The 24,558-nt window shown below is 41.6% G+C and overlaps 1 protein-coding gene across 3 annotated transcripts in view; it reads left to right on the top strand.

Moving 5' to 3' along the window:
* The first annotated feature begins 8,041 nt into the window (after positions 1 to 8,041).
* Positions 8,042 to 24,558, top strand: part of zmat1 (zinc finger matrin-type 1) — a 116,891-nt gene continuing 100,374 nt past the window's right edge. For 2 of the 3 annotated variants that reach the window (XM_041201553.1, XM_041201542.1), the window contains exon 1: positions 8,042 to 8,200. In XM_041201553.1, the coding sequence (XP_041057487.1) occupies positions 8,062 to 8,200 (139 nt within the window). In that variant the 5' untranslated portion in view covers positions 8,042 to 8,061. The remainder of the gene's footprint in view (positions 8,201 to 24,558) is intronic. The other variant, XM_041201564.1, reaches the window with a different exon arrangement.

Genomic DNA, 24,558 nt, shown 5'->3' with positions numbered 1-24,558 from the left:
AAGGAGTCTTGGTGAGTTCCTGCAGTGCATCTTGTAGATGGTACACACTGCTGCCACTGTGCATCAGTGTTAGAGGCAATGAATGTTGAAGGTGGCGGGTGGGGTGCCAGTCAAATGAGCTGTTTTGTCCTGGATGGTGTCGAGCTTCTTGAACGTTGTTGGAGCTGCACTCATCCAGTGGAGAGTATTCCATCACACTCCTGTATTGTGCCTTGTAGATTGTAGTATAAGGGTGTGCCACATTAAGTGTTAACGTGAAACTGCATACAGTACCGCCCACACAGTGATGTAAGAAAACACACGGCCCACAGCTAGGGCTCAGTGTAATATTGGACAGAGCCATAGAAGCAAGCATGGAGAGAATTCCTAGCTTGGACCTTTGCTGTACCTATGTATATAGATTTTAGTAGTTACTAAATACTTACTGTTGAACTACCTAAGCTTACAAATACCTTAATAAGACTTACCAAACTACGCCCAACATCTTACAACATAGATGGTGGACAGGCTTTGGGGAGGAGAGGTACTCACTGCAGAATTCCAAGCCTCTGACCTTTTGTAGCCAAAGTATTTATATGCTATTTCAACACTCCACCCTGCTCTCATGCCCACATGTCCGTCCTTGGCCTGCTGCATTGTTCCAATGAAGCTCAACACAAACTGGAGGAACAGCACCTCATCTTCCGACTAGGCACTTTACAGCCTTCCGGACTGAATACTGAGTTCAACAATTTTAGATCATGAACTGTCTCCTCCATCCCCACCCCCTTTCTGATGCCCCCTTTTTTTTCCAATAATTTATATAGAATTTTCTTTTCCTGCCTATTTCCATTATTTTTAAATGTATTTCCATCCATTGTTTTATCTCTACCTTTTAGCCTATTTTGATCCCTTCCCTTCACACCACCCCACCCCCACTAGGGCTATCTGTACCTTGCTTGTCCTGCTTACTACCCTTAATTAGCACATTCCTTAGATAATGTCACCACCTTCAACACCTCTTTGTCCTTTTGTCTATGACATCTTTTGGCAATCTCCACCTATCACTGGCCCTCCATCCAGCTCTACCTGTTGCCCACCCACCCCACCCCCCCAACCAAACCAGCTTATATTTCACCTCTTTTCTATTTTTCCTTAGTTCTATTGAAGAGTCATATGGACTCAAAACGTTAACTGTGCTCCTCTCTGCAGATGCTGCCAGACCTGCTGAGTTTTTCCAGGTATTTTTATTTTTGTTTTGGATTTCCAGCATCCACAGTTTTTTGCTTTTATTTATATGGCTGGTCCAGTTCAGCTTTTGGTCAATGGTATCCTGAAGTTGGTTGATAGTGGGAGATTCAGCGATGGCAATGCTATTGAATGTCAAAGCGAGATGGTTAGATTCTCTCTTGTGGGAGATGGTCATTGCCTGGCATGAATGTTACTTGCCACTTATCAGCACAAGCCTGAACGTTGTCCAGGTCTTGCTGCATATGGACACATATGCTTTAATGTCTGAGGAGGCGCAAATGGTGCTGAACATTTTACTTATACAATATGCAATATACATTATACAATATACTTAAAAAGTTACCAAATGCTTTCTAGAATCCCTGAGATGGCAAAGGGAATCAGTTGTGTTGTGGTGGATTAAAGTTAAGCAACTATTCTAGAATTTTGTTTGGGGGAGGAGGGGAAGAGACACACCACGCAAAATCCTTCCTCAGTGAGACCAGATGATAGAAAGGATTATACGGTATTGAAGGGACAGGCTGATGGATCCATAATATCCAATCTAGTTAGCAATAAAGTTTCAAGTACAACATTTTCTTCATTTTTTTTCTCTGTTCCCCAAAATTTGACTACTTTTCTGATTATTTTATACCAGACCAACAATTGTATTCAAAGAAGTATTTGATATGAAACAAAACCAATACATAACTCTAAAACTCTAAACAAAATACAAGGAGAAGTGGAAATCCAGCAGACCAAGAAAGTGATTAAAAAGCAACAAAAGGATACGAAGAAAATATCAAGAAGTGGAAAAGGGAAATAGGAAAAATAATTTGTAAAATGGACAATAGTGAGTTGGCAGCCATTTTTCAGCATCCGACTTGCTAGAACCCACTAGTGCGAGGCTGTAGCATCACTATACTAGTCACTGACTAGTATTCCAGAGACCCAGGGTAATGGTCTGGGGACCCAGGTTCAAATCCTACCATGGCAGATGGTGACATTTGAATTCAATAAAAATCTGGAATTAAAATTTTGATGATGACCATGAAACCATTGCCGATTGTTGGAAATGCCCATCTGGTTCACTAATGTCCTTTAGGGAAGGAAATCTGCTGTCTTACCTGCTCTGGTCTACATGTGATTCCAGCAATGTGGTTGACTCTTAAATGCCCTCTGAACAAGGGCAATTAGGGATGGGCAATAAATGCTGGTCTAGCCAGTGATGCCCACATCCCATGAATGAATATTAAAAAAAAATTCTCTATCTCACAATTTACCCTAGACAGTGGCAAATTTACAATCTGTCCTCCACCTTAAAAATCTGGTTCAGCCTCAAACTGTGGCCAGGGAGAGGGATGGAGCTGGTGGCTAGGAAACAGAGTTCACAGTGGGGATCATAGGCAATTGCTTTTGTCTTCCAAATATTTAATTTGGGGAAATTTCTGCTCATCCGTATGCTGGTCAAGCAGAGGGACAAATCAGGCAATTGAAGGCTCCAGAAAGGTAGATCTGGACATTGCCAGCAATGAAATCTGACGTATTCTTGCATGAGATTGCGAAGGGTGGTGGTGGTGGTGGTGGTGGTGGTGGTGGTGGTGGTTGGGGGGGTGGGGGGGGGGTGCGTGGGAGGTGGGTGGCAGCACATTGGTGAGAAATGGAAGAAATATATTCTTGGGGGATTTCAGAGGTAACTATCTGGGATTGGAAAGAGAAATTATTGCATGAGATTCTCTAGCTAAGACTAGGTAGATAGCAATGGAACCAGGTGAGGTCAAATTCACCCAACTAGACAAAGGAGGAGAGGCGTTGTAAGAGGGTGGTGTGGTTAACCATGTCAGTATCCAGACACCTAGAAAAAGAACCTTGCAATTTTCCTTTAACAAATAATTAAATGAAATTAATTACATCTGCTAGACTTGGAGCTGCAATGAAACTTTAGAAAACTTCTAACAATTGAAAGATTTTTCAAATGGTGCAAAAATCCCATTTTATAACTATTTTTAATAAGATGCTTAGTTGATTATAAAGAATTAACAACTTAGTTCTCTCTTTTTCTGGGTGTACTGAAATGGTACGGTCCATGTGTTACTTTTTCTGTAGGTATGCTTATATATGATCTACAGAAGTGTGGCGTTGGTGCACACACATACAATTTCTATCGGTGTAGCACGTAAAAAGTAACCACATATACAAGCGAATGAATGTGCAATGTAAGAAATATTTTGTTTAGATAATGTTCATGGTTCACCTTAAGAGAAAGAACTTATAATTATATAGCACCTTTCACCACTTCAGGATGTCCAAATGTCCCTTACAGCAATGAAGTACTTTATAAAAAAGAATGCAGAGGACAGGATAGTCAATTCACACACAGCAAGGACCCACAAACAGCAATGAGATAATGATCCGTTAGATAATCTGTTTTTAACTAATGTTGGTTCAGGGATTTTTTAACCAGGACACCAGCGAGAACTCCCTGTGCACATCATCAATGTGTGTGGTGTGTTAGAAGCAGACCAATAAGTTTCCTACATTAGTTCATACAATACCGCAGTAATGACAATTGGAAAGTACTACAATCTCTTCTTAAACTCCTCTCTCCTGTCTCCTCCATCCTTACTTTTTTTCTCCAAAATGAATGTGAAGAACTCATGGTGCTCTTTGTCAAATCTGTTCAGCTGCCTCTGTAGCTTCTAGCCCTTCCCCTAGCCCACCAGGCCAAACATGTTCTAAGAATCCCCCCAGGCCCAAGCCCTTAACTTGAATTTTGTTTTTATTTATTCATGAGGTGTGGGGTTTGTTGGCAAGGCCAGCATTTATTGTCCATCCTGAATAGCCATTGGGAAGGCTGTGGCTTTCTTGAACCGCTGTAGTTCATGTGGTTTCGGTCCTCCTACGGTGCTGTCTCAGTAATAAATGATTTGGAGGAACACTTGGTAGTAATCCGATGTGCTTGCTGCTCATGTTCTTCGAGATAACAGAAGCAGGGTTTGGAAAGTGCTATTGAAGGAACCTTTACAAGTAGCTGTGCTGCATCTTGTAGATGGTACACAGTGCTGCCACTGTGCATCAGTGGTGGAGGAAGTGAATGTTTAAGGTGGTGGATGAGGTGCCGATCAAGTGGGCTGCTCTGTCCCAGATGGTGTTGAGCATCTTGAATGTTGTTGGAGCTGAATTCATCCAGGCAATTGGGGAGTACTCTATCACATCCTGATTTTTGCCTTGTAGATGGTGGACAGGCTTGGGTGAAAACAGATGTGTGTTACTCGCCATAGAATTCCCAACCATTGGCCTTGTCAACAGAATATTAAAATCGTGTTTAACTAACTTGCTTGAATTTTGTAATGAGGTAATATGTTGATGAGGGTAATAAGGTTGATGTGGGATACATGAACTTCCAAAAGGCATTTGATAAATTGCTACGTAACAGATTTGTCAGCAATGTTGAAACCCGTGGAGTAAAAGGAACAGTGGCAGCTTGAATACAAAGTTGGCTGAGTGAATGGAAACAGAAAGTAGTGGTAAACGATTCTTTTTCAGCCTGGAGAACAGTGTGTAGTGGGGTCCCCAGGGGCTGGTATTAGGATCACTGCTTTACTTGCTGTACATTAATGACCTAGACTTGGGTTTGCAGGGTACAATTTCAAAATTTCCAGATGACACAAACTGGAAATATTGTGAATTGTGAGAAGGCTAGTGATAGACTTTATGAGTACATAGACAGACTGGTAGAATGGACAGACATGTGGCAGATGAAATCTAATGCAAAGAAGTGTTAAGTTATACATTTTGCTAGGAAGAATGAAGAAAGGCAATATAAAATAAAGGATTCAATTCTAAATGTCATGCAGGAACAGAGGGACCTGCGTTAAACATATACAAATTGTTGAAGGCAGGTTGAGAAAGGTTTTAATAAGACATACAGGATCCTGGGCTGAACAAATGAAGGCATAGAGAAGGAAGTTAAGACGAATCTTATAAAACATTAGTTCCACCTCACCTGGAGTATTGCATCCAGTTCTAGCCATCACATTTTAGGAAGTATTTAGAGAGATTGAAAAAATTGGTTCCAGGGATGAGGAACTTAAGTTACATAGATTGGAGAAGTTGGGACGGTTCAGAGAAGAGAAGGTTGATGTTTGATAGAGGTATTCAAAATCATGACGGTTATAGACAGAGTAGATGAGGAGAAACTCTTCCCACTGATGAAATAGCTGAGAACCAAAGGACACTGATTTAAATGATTGGCAAAAGAACTAGAGGCAAGATGAAAAAAAACGTTTGATGCAGCAAGTGGTTATGATCTGGAATGTACTACCTGAAAGTATGGTGATGGTGATAGACTCAATCGAGCTTTCAAAAGGGAATTGGATAATGGTCCGAAGAGAAAAAATTTGCAAAGATAGGGGAAAAGACAGGAGATTAGCTGAGTTACTGTCACAGAGATAGTACAGACACAATGGGCTGAATCCTTCTTTGCTGTAACCATTCTATGATTCTATGCAGCTGATCTAGATAAGTTTTTTATGAATGGTAATCTCCCAGGTGTTGATGTGTGGGATTCATCGATGGTAATGCTGCTGATTTCAAAGGGAGGTAGTTAGATTCTATCTTATTGGATGTGGTCATTGCCTGGCACTTGTGTGGTGTAAATGCTATTTGCCACTTACCACTCCAAGCCTAAATATTTTCCAGGTCTTGCTGCAGGCAGGCACAGATTGCTATATTGTCTGAGGAGTTGCAGATAGAACTGAAATCTATGCAATCATTCCATTCCTGACCTTATGATCGAGGGAAGGTCATTGGTGAAGCAGCTGAAGTTATGGGGCCTTGGACACTGAGCTGCTGCAGCAATGTCTTGGGGCTCAGATGATTGGCTTTGATCAAGCATAACTATCTTCCTTTGTGCTAGGTATGATTTCAACCAGTGGCACCCACATCCCAAGGCTGAATAAGAGAAAAATGATCCCGTTTGGCAGATGTGTCCTTCAGGACTCGTCCAGCTCGGTCAGTAGTGATGCTACCCACCCACTCTTCATAGTGGACATTAAAATCCCTCACCTAGAATACATTTTGTGCCTTTGCTACCCTGACTACCTCTTCCAAGTGGTGTTCAACATGCTGGAGTATTGATTCATCAGCTGAGGGAGGGTGATAGGTGATAATCAGCAGAAGGTTTCCTTCCCCATGTTTAACCTGACATCAGGAGACTTCATGGGTACTGGAGTCAATGCTGAGGCCACTCCCTGCTGATTATAAACGATTGTGTCTACATCTCTGGTGGGCCTATCCTACTGGTGCAACAGGACTTATCCAGTTAACTGTTTCATGTTGCATTCTCCATGGCAACACCTCCGCCAATCAGCGCCCACTTGCTAACCAATCAGCACTCTCTTCTCATGCAGCATAAATTGTTGTTCCCTCGGTACTGTTGGTAATTTCTTACAAGCTATTCTGATGAATGCAAGACCCAAAACTTTCCATCATGTCTATTTTTTCAGCAATACTCAAGTTCTGTAGAACCAATGACTATAACTGAAGTTCCTCACCCCGAGAACTAATCTTGTGAATCTGTCCTGCACCCCTCAAAACACCTTCATATTCTTCCTAATTGTGATGCCCAGATTGGTTGAGGCTGAACCAATGTTTTATACAGCTTTGACATAACTTTGCTGCTCTTGTACATGATGCCCCTATTGATAAAGCCCAGAGTGCTTTATTAACTACACTCTTAAACCTCTCCTGCCACCTTCAATGTACATATATGCACATATAGACCTAGGTCTCTCTGCCCCTGCACCCCCATTAGATCTAAGACATTTTTTATTAGGAAGAGCAGGAGTCCTAACACCAACACCTGGGGCCCTCCACTACAAACTTTCCTCCAATCTGAAAAACAACTGTTCACCACAACCCTTTGTTTCCAGTCGCTCAGCCAATTTCGTATCCATGTTGCTATTGTCCCTTTTATTTCATGAGCTCTAACTTTACTTACAAGTCTGTTGAGCAGCACTATATCAAATGCCTTTTTGAAGTTCATGCACATCACATTAACTCCTATCAACCCTGTTACCTCATCAAAAAACTCAAGCCAGTTAGTTAAATGTGATTTACCCAATTTACCCATGTTGGTTTTCCTTAATTAACTCATATTTGCCCAAATGACTATTAATTTTGTCCCAGCACATAATTATTGTTTAATCAAATTATTGTTTCTAAAAGCTTCCCCTCTGCCAAGGTTAAACTGCTGGACTGGGCTTACCCTTACACCCTTTTCTGAAAAAGGGTGAACTTGCATTTCTCTTGGGCACAACCCAAAGGAAGATTGAAAGGTAAAAATTTGCAGTACTAATGGAAACGATCCAGGTGGTTGGAACAAATTGAGTTATTCTTGCAGAGAGCCAGATTGGATGGATGGGCCGAATGGACTCCGTCTGTGCTATAACCATTGCATGATTCTAAAACCAGAACCTATTTCTGAGAAATGAACCAGATGTGGGAGGAGCTGCTGAAGTAGGTGGGGCCAAGGATTAGTCACATTTCTTGCGGCTGCGAAAAGCTACATTGCTCTCCACCCGTTCCCCCACACTCAGCGCTGCTCAAGCAAGACCTGTGGTTGGAGGCGGGGCATAGGGGGTTGCCTTTGACTCAGGCTGGGGGGGGGCGGGGCTATGACCAACGCCGGGTGGCGAGTCGATAGTGGAATTATGGTGCCGGCTGTGGGCGTGGCCAGGTCGCCGTTTGTGGGCGCGGCTATTTCCCCCCCGATGGGTGGGCGGGCCACGGGCGAGGCCGGGGGTCTGACCTATGGCGCAGGCGCAGTGCTGTTGCTGGTCACTTGCCACCATGGAGATGAGCAGCCCTATCCCGCAGCTAGTGGAGAGTTTTAGGAAGCAAAAGGCCGACTATTCATGTAACAGTTTGGCAGGGGGTGACACTAGTAATAACAGGGAGATTAATAGATCCGTGCAAACGAACCGAGAAGGTGAGTTCAGCTCCAGCAGTCAGTGCAACCACGTCAACAGAAAAAAAAATAAAATAATTTAAAAGAAAAAGTATAACCCCCGGACAAACCTAGTGGTGAGGCGGAGCGGCCTAGTGCTCCTGCTCCTCGCCTGGAGCGAGGCGAGTGCTTGCAGCCTGTTCTCTCCTCGATTCCTTAACTTTTTTTTTTGCTTCCCAGGGGGTGGTGGAGGAAATGGGGGTGATTAAATAAATTTATTATTCTTGATCCCGCCGACCCCAACAATATAACATTTTTTTCCTGTTAAGAAGAGATGATTGGATTTTTAAAAAATATATATATTTTTAAACCATAACAGGGCTGGGTGATATTTGGATTATTTTTAAAGCCTTCTCTTTATAGTACTATCCTTCAATCGTAAGGGGGGGGGGGGGGTGGTTGGTGGGGAGATGGAGGCATCACCGAAAATGAGTGATGGTCAAGAGATATTTTCCTTCTCTTTATGGTTATTTTAATTTTGCGAAATTCGGTTTTAATTTGAGGGGTGGAATTAAAAAAAAAACAATTTTATATACATGGTGATGACATTTTACTCCTGGGGTGGTGATTCTCAATTTGAAAAATCAAAATTAAAGTCACATTAACATTCCTTTTGAATTTACAAAAATGTACAATGCTTTAAAATAGCTTCGTGAATCTTGTATAGTAATTTTTATGGTCCTTATAGAAAGAGTGGCTAAATTGAGGCCACCTTTTTACGGGACTATAAAAAAGTACTCTTCAAGATTAAAATTTCCGCCTGTTATGCAAAGTGCTGTTTCATTAGTAGCACAAACTGTTGTAGTGATGATGTAAACTATTATATAGCAAAGTGTGGTTTTATCTTGCAATATAAATGAACATGTAGCTGGAATACATTTATAAAAAGACATGAGCAATAATTCAAAATACTCTTGTAAATTTTCATGCAAATCTGTTTGCTCCTCGTCGGGCGTTGTATGATTTTTTTTTTCTTTCCCTGTCCATGGCAGCCGGGATAAACTTGAAGAGTGGGGGAAATCTTTAAGGTCCAATTTGTCATTTCAACTTGATTGGAAAACAAAGCTGGCACAAATTACTTTCATTAACCTGTCACTATTTCCTTACAGTACCTTGCACTTCAGGAGTTCTCACTTTGCAGTTTTTTTTAGGCTGGTTACATTTTAAAGTTTATATTGTGTTGTGTAACAACAAACTTGTTAATGCATTCATTCTAATATTTTAACACAGGTGTTTTCCCATATAAAATAGTTTTAAATAAAAATAACGTTAAATTTCAAACAAATGTGTTAACCAATTTGATACTAATGTGTCATAGCACAGTTTTAACATGTAAAAGGTTATGCAGACAAAATATACATACCAAGTAAAGTGCTTGGACATCAGATGGAGTGAGTTCCAATGTGCATTAGGGTTGGTGAAGCTATTGCATAAACATTTAGAGATCTGTGCCAAAGATCATAAATGATGTATGTTATTTTGATCGATGTACTACACCCTTAGCACAGATAATTCTGGGGTTTACCCAGTGGTTTTGATCTACATTAACTTATGTTCATTTTATGCACTGGCAAGAAATGTTGCATATAATTTTTATGTTACTTTCAATATTTGTTTCCATGTTTGTCCATCTGCATAGCTTTCCTGTTTATCAGGTTAACATTACAGGCAAACTGGCATTTCAAAAGAAAGGCTGGTCGCCTATGAAAGTGATTTTCTTGTGACCTTCATGGTCTGACTTTGGTGTCTGTGTAAGAATAATTAGTTCAGATCAGTAAACAGAAAGTTGGATGCATTAGTAATGATCAAAAAACCAAACTCAGTGTTTAGGAAGAGATGTTCAATCTTGAGAATATTACGTGTCTCTGTCAATATATGATTGTGGAATCTCACTCATGGATGCTGACAACTTTGTTTTTACGCACTCAGTGGGCAAGTAATCCAGGAGCCCAGCTAATGCACTGGGAACATGGGTTAAAATCCCACCACAACAGCTGATGGAATTTAAATTCAATGAATAATTCTGGAATATAAAGCTGGTCTCAGTAATGATGACCATGACAACTATCATCGATTATTGTAAAAACCCATCCATTTCACTAATGCCCTTTAGGGAAGGAAACTTGCCATCCTTATCCGGTCTGACCTACGTGCGACTACTGACCCAGAGCAGTGTGGTTGATTCTTAGCTGTCCTCTGTAATGGCCTAACAAGCTACTCAGGTCAAGCACAATTAGGGATGGGCAGCAATGAGCCTTGCCAGTGACATCCACGCCCAATGAAAGAATAAAAAGTAATCAGAATTAGCTCAACAGTCCTAAATTAGCCCTGATTTAGTGTTCTAAGTGATTGTTTCATGAAATACTATTACCTGCAGAATGCCGCCGGGGGTGGCGGGGGTAACAGGAAGATGTGTTTGGTGGTGGCATCATGCTGGAGTTGGCGGAAATGGCGGAGGATGATCCTTTGAATGCACAGGCTGGTGGGGACCTATCATGGTTCTGGGCGGTAGAGGAAGGTGTGAGGGCAGATGCACGGGAGATGGGCCGGACATGGTTGAGGGCCCTGTCAACCACCGTGGGTGGAAACCTCAGTTAAAGAAGAAGGAAGGCATGTCAGAGGAACTGTTTTTGAAAGTGGCATCATCAGAACACACGCGACGGAGGCGAAGGAACTGAGAGAATGGGATGGAGTCCTTAGAGGAAGTGGGGTGTGAGGAGCTGTAGTCGAGGTAGCTGTGGGAGTCGGTAGGCTTGTAATGAATATTGGTGGACAGACTATCACCGAAAATTGAGACAGAGAGATCAAGGAAGGGAAGGGAAGTGTTAGAGATGGATCATGTGAAAATGATGAAGGGGTGGAAATTGGAAGCAAAATTAATACATTTTTCCAGGTCCAGATGAGAGCATGAAGCTGCACCGAAGCAGTTATCAATGTACCGGAGAAAGAGTTGTGGGAGGGGGCCTGAGTAGGACTGGAACAAGGAATGTCCCACATACCCCATAAAGAGACAGGCATAACTGGGACCCATGCAGGTACCCATAGTGACACCTTTTATTTGGAGGAAGTGAGAGGAGTTTAAGGAGAAATTGTTCAGTGAGAGAACAAGTTCAGCCAGAGGACAGTAGTGGTGGATGGGGATTGTTCGGGCCTCTGTTCAAGGAAGAAGCGGAGAGCCATCAGACCATCCTGGTGGAGGATGGAGATGTGGGGGGATTGGACGTCTATGGTGAAGAGGAGGCGGTTGGGGCCAGGGAACTGGAAATTGTTGATGTGATGTAGGGTGTCAGAGCAATCACGGATGTAGGTGGGAAGGGACTGGACAAGGGGACTCGCAGACACTTCCTCCTACCTCCCCTGGACTATGACCCCACCATTGAACATCAAGCCATTGTTTCCAGGTCTGTCACTGACCTCATCTCCTCTGGAGAGATCTTCCTTCCACAGCTTCCAATCTCATAGTCTCCCAACCTCGGACGGACCGCTTCTACCTCCGACCCAAAATCCACAAACAGGACTGTCCCAGCAGACCGACCGTGTCAGCCTGTTCCTGCCCCATGGAACTCATTTCTTGCTATCTTGACTCCATTCTCTCTCCCCTTGACCAGTCCCTTCCCACCTACATCTGTGATTGCTCTAGCACTCTACATCATATCAACAATTTCCAGTTCCCTGGCCCCAACCGCCTCCTCTTCACCATGGACGTCCAATCCCTCTACATCTCCATCCCCCACCAGGATGGCCTGATGGCTCTCCGCTTCTTCCTCGAACAGAGGCCCGAACAATCCCCATCCACCACTGCTCTCCTCTGTCTGGCTGAACTTGTTCTCTCACAGAACAATTTCTCCTTAAACTCCTCTCACTTCCTCCAAATAAATGGTGTGGCTATGGGTACCCACATGGGTCTCAGTTATGCCTGTCTCTTTATGGGGTATGTGGAACATTCCTTGTTCCAGTCCTACTCCGGCCCCCTCCCACAACTCTTTCTCCGGTACATCGATGATTGCTTCGGTGCTGCTTCATGCTCTCGTCTGGACCTGGAAAAATTTATTAATTTTGATTCCAATATCCACCCCTCTATTATTTTTACATGGTCCATCTCTGACACTTCCCTTCCCTTCCTTGACCTCTCTGTCTCAATTTCTGGTGATAGACTGTCCACCAATATTCATTACAAGCCTACCGACTCCCACAGCTACCTCGACTACAGCTCCTCACACCCCACTTCCTCTAAGGACTCCATCCCATTCTCTCAGTTCCTTCGCCTCCGTCGCGTGTGTTCTGATGATGCCACTTTCAAAAACAGTTCCTCTGACATGCCTTCCTTCTTCCTTAACCGAGGTTTTCCACCCACGGTGGTTGACAGGGCTCTCAACCGTGTCCGGCCCATCTCCCGTGCATCCGCCCTCACACCTCCCAGAACCATGATAGGGTCCCCCTTGTCCTCACTTTTCACCCCACCAGCCACCGCATTCAAAGGATCATCCTCCACCAACTCCAGCATGATGCCACCACCAAACACATCTTCCTGTCACCCCCCTGGTGGCATTCCGCAGGGATCGTTCCCTCCGGGACACCCTGATCCACTCCTCCATCACCCCCTACACCTCATCCCCCTCCCAAGGCACCTTCCCATGCAACCGCAGAAGGTGCAACACCTGCCCCTATACTTACCTCTCCTCACTGTCCAAGGGCCCAAACACTCCTTTCAAGTGAAGCAGCATTTTACTTGCACTTCCCTCAATTTAATCTATTGCATTTGCTGCTCCCAATGCGGTTTCCCCTACATTGGAGAGACCAAACGCAGACTGGGTGACCGCTTTGCGGAACACCTTCGGTCTGTCCGCAAGCATGACCCACACCTCCCTGTCGCTTGCCATTTCAACACTCCACCCTGCTCTCATACCCACATGTCTGTCCTTGGCCTGCTGCATTGTTCCAGTGAAGTTCAACGCAAACTGGAGGAACAGCACCTCATCTTCCGTCTAGGCACTTTACAGTCTTCCGGACTGAATATTGAGTTCAACAATTTTAGATCACAAACTCTCTCCTCCATCCCCACCCCCTTTCCGATCCCCCCTTTTTTCCAATAATTTATATAGATTTTTTCTTTCCATCCATTGTTTTATCTCTACCTTTTTGCCTATTTCGATCCCTTCCCCCCACCCCACCCCCACTAGGGCTATCTGTACCTTGCTTGTCCTGCTTTCTACCCTTAATGTCAACTATTAGCACATTCTTTAGATAATATCACCACCTTCAACACCTCTTTGTCCTTTTGTCTTTGACATCTTTTGCTTATCTCTGCCTATCACTGGCCCTCTATCCAGCTCTGCCTGTCCCACCCCACCTTAAACCAGCTTAAATTTCACCTCTTTTCTATTTTTCCTTAGTTCTGTTGAAGAGTCATACGGACTCGAAACTTTAACTGTGTTCCTCTCCGCAGATGCTGTCAGACCTGCTGAGTTTTTCCAGGTATTTTTGTTTTTGTTTTGGATTTTCAGCATCTGCAGTTTTTTGCTTTTATGATAGTTTGAGAATTTGAATACCATGTAAAATACAACTGCAAGTAAAAAGCTAACATCAGTAAAAGTGACCGTGAAGCTGTCAGATTGTTGGAAATATCCAACTGGATTATTAATATCCTTTAGTGAAAAATAATGGCTGGGCTTATCTGGCCCAGTTATGACTTCAGTCCTAGAAGAAATCCCACTGCAACCTTGTGAGAGCATCTAGGGAGGAGCAATGAATATCGACCTTGCCGGTGATGTCCACATCCTGCAAATAATTTTTTTAAAAGTAGAATGTGACATGGCAAAACAGAGCACTGGGCAGAAGTAGTACACTGACTGAACAAGTATCCGCCAGTGATGGAGAGAGGGGATTATGCAGGAATGAAAGGCAACGGAGATTGCATTTGTAGGATGGGCCAGGCTAGCATAATTTGAAAACAGGGATGAGATTTTTGCTCAATGAAGTCATCCTTGTATGAAAGCACTGTATAGAAATGTAGAAGTAGCAAAGTAGTTGAGCTGCAGACTGATGTGTATCAATAGTATGGATATCAATAATAATGTGTGAAGGAGCTTGTTAAGCCTGAATATTTGCTTTTTCTAGATGATTATAACCTTGATAGCGCCTATAAAAATGATGCAAAGGTATATAGATACTAAGCATTTACTGACTTCTGATTTAAAAAAATACTGTCTCAACATTCCCAGTGACTGGAAGAATTGTTTGTTTAATTTTCAGAATAGATCGGATCAGTTTTTGCCTTTCAATACTTCTCTTCAAACTGGAATTGTCAACCATTTTATGTTGCAACAGAAAGGAATGGATGAATATGGCATAGGCTTGTAATACCAAAAATAAAATATTAACTATGATCAAGTTGAAAGCTGTAGTTTGATACAAAGGACCAACTCAACCCTTTATGCACCAGATAATCTTTAAAGGCTCCAGGTCTGTTTATTCCATTGGTGCACCTATGTACCAGTATATTTCCCAGCAACTCCCTGTATGGCTTCGCCCCTCCCTATCTATTTTATCTCCTCTTGCCCTAGAACCCTTCAAGATATCTGCGCTCCCCTAATTCTTGCCTCTTGAGCATCTCGATTTAATCGCTCCACCGTCGATCACTGTTCTTCCAGTTGCCTAGGCCCTAAGTTCCTGAATTCTCTAAACTTCTCCATCTCCCTACCTCTATTTCCTCCTTTAGCATGCGCCACAAAATTTACCTCTGAGCAAATTCTTGGCCATTTCCTCTAATATCATCTTATGTTTGTCTATGTCAAATTTTGCTCTATAAGCGCTTTGGGGCATTTTGTTATGTTAAAGATGTTATGTAAATACAAGTTGTTGCCTGTAAACACTATTTTTAACTTTCAAAGATAGAGCCTCCCAACTAACACGGGAGATTTGTGAGACAGCACAATGTTGCTTCCACTGAATCCAACACAGCCTAGTAGGATGAAAATGTCATCTCCCTACTTTTTGTAAGTGTCCAATTTCGAATAAGTGTACTGTATCCAAGTGAGGTGTGGTTCCACAGACAAAACTACACACAATTCTGCACCATTTCCCATCTCACTGAGTGGCCATCTGAGATGCTGAACCATTTACACTGGTGAAGTAGAAGGTACTGGTTAGATTTGGTTAACTGGAAAGCTCCTGCTGATATTCAAAAATTCTTCACAAACATCACTCTGAAGGATAAGTATATTGGGTTGCGGGGTGGGGGTTGGTGGAAGTGGGTTGGTGGCGAAACATTGAAGAAGCTTTACAGTCTGCAGTCTGCTTAATGTGTGAGATTGAGTGGAGAAGTGTTCAATATCCCTATAGATAAAAACAAAAAAAAACAAAAAAACTGCAGATGCTGGAAATCCAAAACAAAAACAGAATTACCTGGAAAAACTCAGCAGGTCTGGCAGCATCAGCGGAGAAGAAAAGAGTTGACGTTTCAAGTCCTCATGACCCTTCGACAGAACTTGAGTGAATCCAAGAAAGGGATGAAATATAAGCTGGTTTAAGGTGTGTGTTGGGGGGGGGGGTGGTTTGGATGGGGGGAGAGAGAAAGAAGTGGAGTGGGTTGGTGTGGTTGTAGGGACAAACGAGCAGTGATAGAAGCAGATCATCAAAAGATGTTTGTGACAAACATCTTTTGATGATCTGCTTCTATCACTGCTTGTTTGTCCCTACAACCACACCAACCCCCTCCACTTCTCTCTCTCTCAACACCCCACCCCCCCACACACACACACACCTTAAACCAGCTTATATTTCACCCCTTTCTTGGATTCACTCAAGTTCTGTCGAAGGGTCATGAGGACTCGAAACGTCAACTCTTTTCATCAATATCCCTACACTGATGTTGCGGTGCTTACTAAGTTTAAAAAAATACCTTAAAAGTGCAATTGAGGTAGATTGATGTTCTACTGGTCTAAATCAATGAGCCACAACGATCCCTTTTTTTTTGTCTTGGGTCAGTATCTATTGTTCGTAAAGGCAAATATCCTTTTATTTATTTTTTCTTGGTCATCTAAACATTGCAAATGACCTAATCAAGTGAACCGACTTGGACAAGTTTCTGGGCGTAGCCGTGTGTAGGAGTTGAATTTGCACCAGAAGATAATAATTAACCTGGGTATGCTCCATATGTTTCAACTTTTTCCCTGCTGCCAAACTCTGCTTCCTGTAAGTCAGCTGAGCTCATTAGATTAATTAAACAAGAATATATCTTATCCTTTAAAAGGCAAGTGCAAAGACCAAGAAGGGTAATCTTTGATGATCATTCTTTGTAACTTTTTAATGAGCAGTGAGCTGCCTTTGAAAAATCATGAATTCCAATTTCTGTATTAAAGCACTACTTCATCTTGCACGTGTTAAACATAATAGATAGTTAATTGTCTTTTTTGTTTTCATTTTAAAGTTTCATTTGAAATAAACTTACACCATATCTACTCAATTTATTGTGCCAATACTCCTGTGCAGCAATAGAGTATAACATTGCATAATATATCTATATATCTGATTGAGTAACAGACACTTAATTAACATAAAATATGACAATTATTTGGAGTCCAGATTAATTAGGCATTGCTGAGAGATGTCCTCTTGAGAGCAAATGGGAAATGATGGCAACAAAGAAACTTTTATTCTTGAGATGTGAACGTCACTGGCAAGGCCCTTCAATAATTGTCTTTGAGCAACTGAGTGGCCTGTTAGGTCATTTCAGAGGGCAGTTAAGTGTCAACCACATTGCTGTGAATTTCAAGTCACATGTAGCCAGACTAGGTGAGGACAGCGGATTTCCTCCTCTGAAGGACTTTTGTGAACCGGATGGGTTTTATGACAATCTGATAGGTTTATTATCATTTTTATTAATTGAATTTAAATTCCCTCAGCCGCCATGGTGGGATTTGAACTCATGTCTCTGGAGCATTTGCCTGAGCCTTAGGATCACTAACCCAGTAACATTACAACTATGCTCTCGTCCCCTTAACAGAGTAGCATATATTTTTTTCAAGCAGGTCAGAATTAAGATGGCCTTTATTGCTACGATTATTTTATCTTATTGTTTGGCAAGCCATAGACCATTAGTGCAGGGAAATGGAACACTTTTCAACTTGATCTCAATGTCGAATATTCTCAGGTTGAGCACACTGTAGGCGAGGTACAAAATAAAGCTTCTCTCATTAACCCGCTCTCCCAGAATATACATCATCCCTAAGAGTAACCTGTGTATATATAGCAGAAGATACTGTGTTAATCCAAACCTAATTGATAACTTATACTTCACCAGTGTGAGTAGTTCAGCATCTTAAATGGCCACTCTTGTTTGAGATTGCAAATAATGCAGAGTTGTGAGCAGTTTTGTGCCGTGGACTTGCAACTAAAATATTGCACTATTTTTTAACTTGGTAGAGACCCCCTTAGTGGTGCATTACATAGTTTTTGTTTCTTTTTAGTCCTATGCCCCGACAACTCCTATTGGGGATTCCCTTGATTTAGAACTGGGATACAGTGTTTTATCCCCAGGATAGCTGCGAGATGAAAATCAACACCTTGCAACACCCAGACACTGAATCTTTTGGGGGAGATGCGTAGCTGAAAGGCCATGTTTTTGAAATAAATAATGAGACATTGTAAAGAATATAATTGGTCCCTAGGAAAGATTCCAGCATAGTAATTTCATTAAAAATCTGAAATGATGTAATAAATTAGGATGAAAAGCAGGTGTATCATAACAAGCATCTGAATCTCAAGATTGTAATGGATTAACTTTCATAAATTTTCCTTTGTTTATTGATAAATATGAAGAGTAGGAAGGAAGGATTGTAGCAAGTATCATAGGGAATACTATTGGGCAGGTAAGTGATAAAAAATTCAAAATTTTAAACAAGAACATTACTAGCAATAAGCAATAACTCGACGACCTTTTGAAAGAGAAGAAAAATCAACATTTTACAAACAGGACATCCCAAAGCGCTTTACAGCCAATGAAGTACTTTTGATCTGTAGTCACTGTTGTAATATAGGAAATGTAACAGACATTTGTGCACAGCTCCCCCCACAAACTGTGATGAAGACCAGATAATCTGTTTTTATGATGTTGATTGAGGGATAAATAATGGCCAGGACACCAGGGTTAACTCTCCCAATTCCCTTCAAATGTGGTGCCATTGGATCTTTCATATCCACCTGAGAGAGAAAAAGGGACCTTTATTTAATGCCTCATCCGAAAGACAGTACCTTCTGCAGTATAACACTCCCTTAGTACTTCACTGGAGTGTCAGCCTTGATTTTTATCCTCAAGTCTCTGGAATGGAACTTGAACCTTCTCACTCAGAGACAAGTGAGCTACCAACTGAGCCCCAGGGCTAACAAGAGAAAAGATAGTTAAATTTTGTGCATTGAATTTTTAATGAATTGGACAAGCTTGGCACACAACAGTAACCTGTCTTCTTGCACATCAACATGCAACATGCGAACAAGGAGTAGGCCATTCTGCCCCTCAAGCCTGCTCTGCCATTTAATAAGATCATGGCTGATATAGCAACCTGAAATCTGCATCCCACCTACCCCCGATAACCAATCACCCCCTTGCTTACCAAGAATCTATTCACATCTGCCTTAAAAATATTCAAAGACTCTCCTTCCACTTCCTTTTCAGGAAGAACTCATGACCCTCTGAGTGAAAAAAATTCACCTCATCTGTTTTAAATGGGTGGCCCCTTATTTTTAAACAGTGACCCCTAGTTCTAGCTTCACCTACAAGAGGAAACATCCTCTCCACATCCAACCTGTCATGACCCCTCAGGATTATATGTTTCAACCAAGTCGCCTCTTACTGTTCTAAACTCCAGCGGATACAAGCCTAGCCTATCCAACCTTTTCTCATAAGGCAACCTGCCCATTCCAGGTATTAGCCTGGTAAACCTTCTCTGAACTGCTTCCAATGCATTTACACCCTTCCTTAAAAAAGGTGACCAATACTGTGCACAGTACTCCAAGTATTCACTAGTACCCTGTACAACTGAAGCATAACCTCCCTACTTTTGTATTCCATTCCCCTTGCAAGAAATGATAACATTCTATTAGCTTTCCTAATTACTTGCCGTGCCTGCATACTAACCTTTTGTGATTCATGCCCGAGGACTGCCAGATCTCTCTGAATCTCAGAGCCCTACAATCTCTCACCATTCAGATAATATGCTTCTCTTTTATTCTTCATGCCAAAATGGACAATTTCACATTTTTCCACATAGCCCATCTGCCAGATCTTTGCCCACTCACTGAATCTATCTGTATCTGTTGGTAGCCTCCTTATGTCTTCTTCACAACTTACTTTCGTGCCTATCTTTCTGTCATCAGCAAATTTGGCAACCATCCCTTCAACCAAGTCAATTATGTAAATTGGCCATTTTGAAAGAATAATTGTAATACAGTCATATTTATGGCATGATTAACACTATCAGTTACTGCTAAACTTTGTTAAGCAAAAAAAAAATCCCCACAGATGTTGATTATTCTGAGTGTTTTCCACTTTTGAGAAGGACAAATTTAAAAATAGCTAAGCTTACCTTGTTGAAGTGCTGTTGTATGGAGTTGGGTGGGCACCATGGCCCGAATTTTCAGAGAAAGAAGCTTTCCAGCCTTTAGTGCTGAATCGGGAAGTCCCACCCTTGTAACTGGCACCCGCCACCCTTGCCGGGGGAGGGATGTATTTTACACATGGTTCATGGAGGCAGCGGCATGTTTAAAAGCGCAGCTGCCTTCACTCAGAAGTAATGTTCATCGCCAAGGTTTGTGAAACACAACTTGTCAAATTTACCAATTTGATGACAAGGTCTAAACCTACTGGAGTTCTTTGGAGAGGTCCTTTGGAATCCTTTTGCAATTTTTAAGAGTAGACTTTAAATGTGCTTAAAAGGTTGATAAGGTCTGCGGAACTGTCAAATTATTTAAACCCCCTACTCTTTAAATTTTGAAAAAATAATGCTTGCTGTGTGTCTCACTTGAAAAAAATCCGAGCTTGCAATTTCAGTAGATGTTTATTGACATAAGCCTGAGGGCTATCATGATAGCATTAGTACTGCTTGACTACCTCCACAATCTATCTGTGGGCTGTAAGTTCACAAGAGGTTATTATTGGATTAAGTACTTGAAGAGATTTAAATGCATTGAATGGGCTTCTATCGAAGTGTTTCTTTATATACTGGTCTGTAATAGATGCTTAGAACTTAATTTTATTTCATCTCAGGATTGCTCCTGGGATCTGCCATGATGGATACTGGGTGAGTTGGCATGGAGGGTGGAAGGACAAAGGGTGGTGGGTTAGGGGCATGGGTTGGCATAAGTTGGCACTAAGTTGGCATGGGGTTATAAGGAACCAAGGGATGAGTGGGGAGCATGGGTTGACATGAGTTGGCACTAAGATGGCATGAAGGGTGGGTAGAGGGGCATATGTTGGCTTGAAGACTATGAGTGGCCATTGGGGGTGGATGCGGGGGGTGGGGGGGGGCATGAGCTGGCAAGAATGGAGCATGGGAAGTGTGAGGGCCCGAGGGCCTAACTACTTGTATTATAACTGGGACAGAGACTTTTAAACAGCCTGCTTTGGCAGTCCTTGTGTCTGCTCTGAACTGCTTCCAGGGGTGGCGGGCCCGAGTCCAGCATGCACCTGTTCCCCCTCAGGAATTAAAATCTGACCATTCAGGGAAGTTTCTCCTGATTCGGGTTTGGGGAGTCGGGAAATTTCTTGGCTCTGTGCACTTGACTCAGGAGTGAAAATTCAGGCACATGTTTCATTATCCGCACTGAATTTCTAGTATGAGACCTGTTTCTATGAGAAGCATCTCACTAGTAAGTAAAAGGCCTGTCTGAGGAGAGATGGGCAAATCTGAAGGCGAGTAATCATCAGGTTATACTTGTGCATTTGTTCAGGGCCAAATCTTAGTAGTATGTGCAATCCTCATCTTTTTTGGTCACCAAAGATGCATGATCTAGAGAGAAAGTTTGAAGCCAGCAAGTAAAAATTGATTGTTGACAAAAAGTTCTCTTCATTTTGATCAGAATGGTTCCAGCAATGCAAATTTAAAAACATAGTTTGAAAAATGGAGATCTATATTAAATATTACATGCATGGAGTATATACTTTTTAAAGAAAAATCCATACATCAGAATATTACTATTGTTTTTAGAATTAATTCAATAAAATTATACTTTGTGACAGCTTAGTTTCAACATCTTTGCATTGCTGGATCAGCTTTCTTAATCAGCTTTCTTAACATTTACATAATTCCCATGTTCACTGCAAAGCACTTTAGCTCTATAATTTTGGAAGGCTCTGGATATATCAATCTTTCCCTGTTACACATAAGTGAAACAAATCATTGAATAGGCTATAGTTTGAATACGGTGTCTAATTTTGGCTGCCCTATTTCAGCAAGAATACGAAGGCCATGGAATGAACGGCTAGGAGATGCAATATAGCAGGGATCTGAGGCTTTAGTTAGGAGAAGAGAATAGAAAAACTGGGGGTCTTTTTACTAAAACAGAAGTTTGAGAAAACCTGGTAGGCAATTACCTTATCAATACCTTTCAGAATTTTAAAGCTTTTTTTTATTTGTTCATGGGATGTGGGTGTCACTGGCTAGACCACATTTATTGCTCTTGTTCAGAGAGCATTTAAGAGTCAACTACATTGCTGTGGGTCTGGAGTCACATGTAGGCCAAACCTGGTAAGGATGGCAGATTTCCTTTCCTAAAGGACATTAGTGAACCAGATTGGTTTTTGTAACAATTGGCAATGGTTTCGTGGTCATCATCAGACTTTAATTCCAGATTTTTATTGAATTCAAATTTCACCGTCTGATGGGATTTGAACCCAGGTCCCTAGAGCATTACCCTGTGTCTCTGGAATACTAGTCCAGTAACAAACCACTATGCAACGGCCACCCCATTGTTACCTCCCAATATAAGTACATGAAAGGTGTTGATCAGGTAAATGGTTTTTTAAAAAAATCAATTTCCACTGATCAGTAACTCAAAATCTAGGTTACACAAATTCTTTAAAAGGAGGAATGAGGATTTTTTTTATAATGTTGTTAGGAAATTAAATGCCCTTCCTGTGGCGTTGTAGAATCATAATGGCTTTTACCAGGCAAGTGGATAAACGAAAAAGTGAAGTGTAAGGACGTGGAACTGGGTTAATAACTCTTAAAGAGCTTGCACAGGCCTGATGGGCCAAATGGCTGCTTCCCATGCTGTTACATTCTGTGAAAAGTAATCAGTCCAGATAGTTGTCCCAGAATTGCTGACGCTGAAGTTAATTTATCCATTATAAGCTTCAACAGCCCAGGGTCAAGTTTATAGTCTCAGCAAGAAGGTAAGAATACCTCATAAGAATGTTAAATAACAGGCATTTTGACATGCATTTAACAGTGATTGTATTGTGTACCAAGGGTATGTGGTCTAAGTACGTATTCCTTGCTTCTAGCTGAAAGGCTCAAACGTGGAGAGAGTACACATTTTGCTAAACAAAAACAGAAATAACTGGAAAAACTCAGCAGGTCTGGCAGCATCGACGGAGAAGAACAAAGTTGACGTTTCGAGTCCTCATGACCCTTCAACAGAACTAAGTAGAAAAAGGAAAGGGGTGAAATATAAGCTGGTTTGGGGTGGGGGGGAGGGATGGGAGGGGTGGGGGGGGGGGGGGGGTGGGGGGCGCGAGGGGGCGTTGTTGGAACAAGCAAGCAGTGATAGGAACATATAACCAAAAGATGTCACAGACAAAAGAACAAAGAGGTGTTGAGGACTCTAAACGTCAACTTTGTTCTTCTCCGCCGATGCTGCCAGACCTGTTGAGTTTTTCCAGGTATTTCTGCTTTTGTTTTGGATTTCCGCATTCGCAGTTTTTTGATTTTATCATTGTACGCATTTTGCTCATCTGCCATCTGCGCTCATTGATCTTTCAGTTACGCTAGGTTACTGAAAAATAAACATGTATTTTGCAGCATTGTTTATGTACCAGACCTGTGCATACAATGGTAGCAACATTCCACTTCTGGTCAGTGTTAGTGATGAAAGAGATAACTACCAGTATCTGCAGTTGCTTTTTATTGCTAGAAATATATTTTGGAGTCTTCTGTCACCTGAAAAGGTATAAAATATAGAGATGATAAAAGAAGCAAAGATATGAGAGAGTGTGTAAATCAAAAATGAAGCAACGTCAGGAAAAAAGAGGAGAAAATAAATCATGTACAATTACATCCGAATACTTTTCGATCTGTTTACAGATTTACAGGCAAATCTGTAAGGCCGTTGAAAAGATATTTATAGTCAGTGAAATATATTGTGTATTTTTCCCAGTTATTGCAAATTGATGTATTTTTAACTAAAGTATACATAAATCCATCGCTTCATATATTTCCATTAATATAAACATTTTGTTTTCTCACTTAGTATTGTACTCAAGTTTCTGTTACATCTCCAAAAATTGTCAATTACAATCTGAGAAATGCCCTAGCATATAAAACAACACTGGAATCAGAATATCTGCAGCCTCATAATTGGCATTAGCCAGTACAAAGAAACAAAGATAGGTATCTACAACGTAGAAAGAAATTCCGCACCAAAGTCTTATAGTCAGAAAGTGGCCCCTTGAATTACTTCAGTCACACTTAAAATGGACAAAGCAAGGGTTGTGGACAGATTACCTCAGCAGCAATTAAATTAAATGACTTCACCCAGTGTTTGCTTAATTTGATTTTGTGGCAATAAAGGGAAGGATCTTTAGTTTAGCAGCAGGTGCTACATAATGTCCTGTTCATCAGGATAGGGATAATTTGATTTAATTGGAGCAAACAATGTCCACCCATACCTATGCAAAATTAGGGCATATGTTATCTACATGCAAATTTAGTTTCTATATCCATTCTGTTCTATGTGTGCTCTGTCCAAAGGCAGGTCCTTGGCTCATTGTCTGCTGATGCTTCATCCTCAGTTGTTTCCTTGGCAGTTTTTGTCAGTGGTGGTTTGCCATTGCCCTCCACTCTTGAGCAGGACAAGGAGGCAGGTCCCAAGAATCGAACCCGTGTTATTGGCATTATTCTGAACCACACACTAGCGCTATAGCTAACTGGCCCCCATTTTCTATATCATGTACCAGAAAATACTGAAAAGAAACCCAACCATTTAAGCTATTTAGTGTAACAAGAAGTTGATGAATGAGTCAAAACATTTTTACCATTTTATTCGTAAACTTACTCAAAGCTAGGAGTTTCTGTGCAGCTTGAAACTTACAAGCACTTCCAAATCTGCAAAGTTCTCTGCCCAGA

The sequence above is a fragment of the Carcharodon carcharias genome, chromosome 1 (genome assembly GCF_017639515.1).
Source record: "Carcharodon carcharias isolate sCarCar2 chromosome 1, sCarCar2.pri, whole genome shotgun sequence".
NCBI classification, from domain to species: Eukaryota; Metazoa; Chordata; class Chondrichthyes; order Lamniformes; family Lamnidae; genus Carcharodon; species Carcharodon carcharias.
This window is presented reverse-complemented; position numbering and strand designations above follow the sequence as displayed.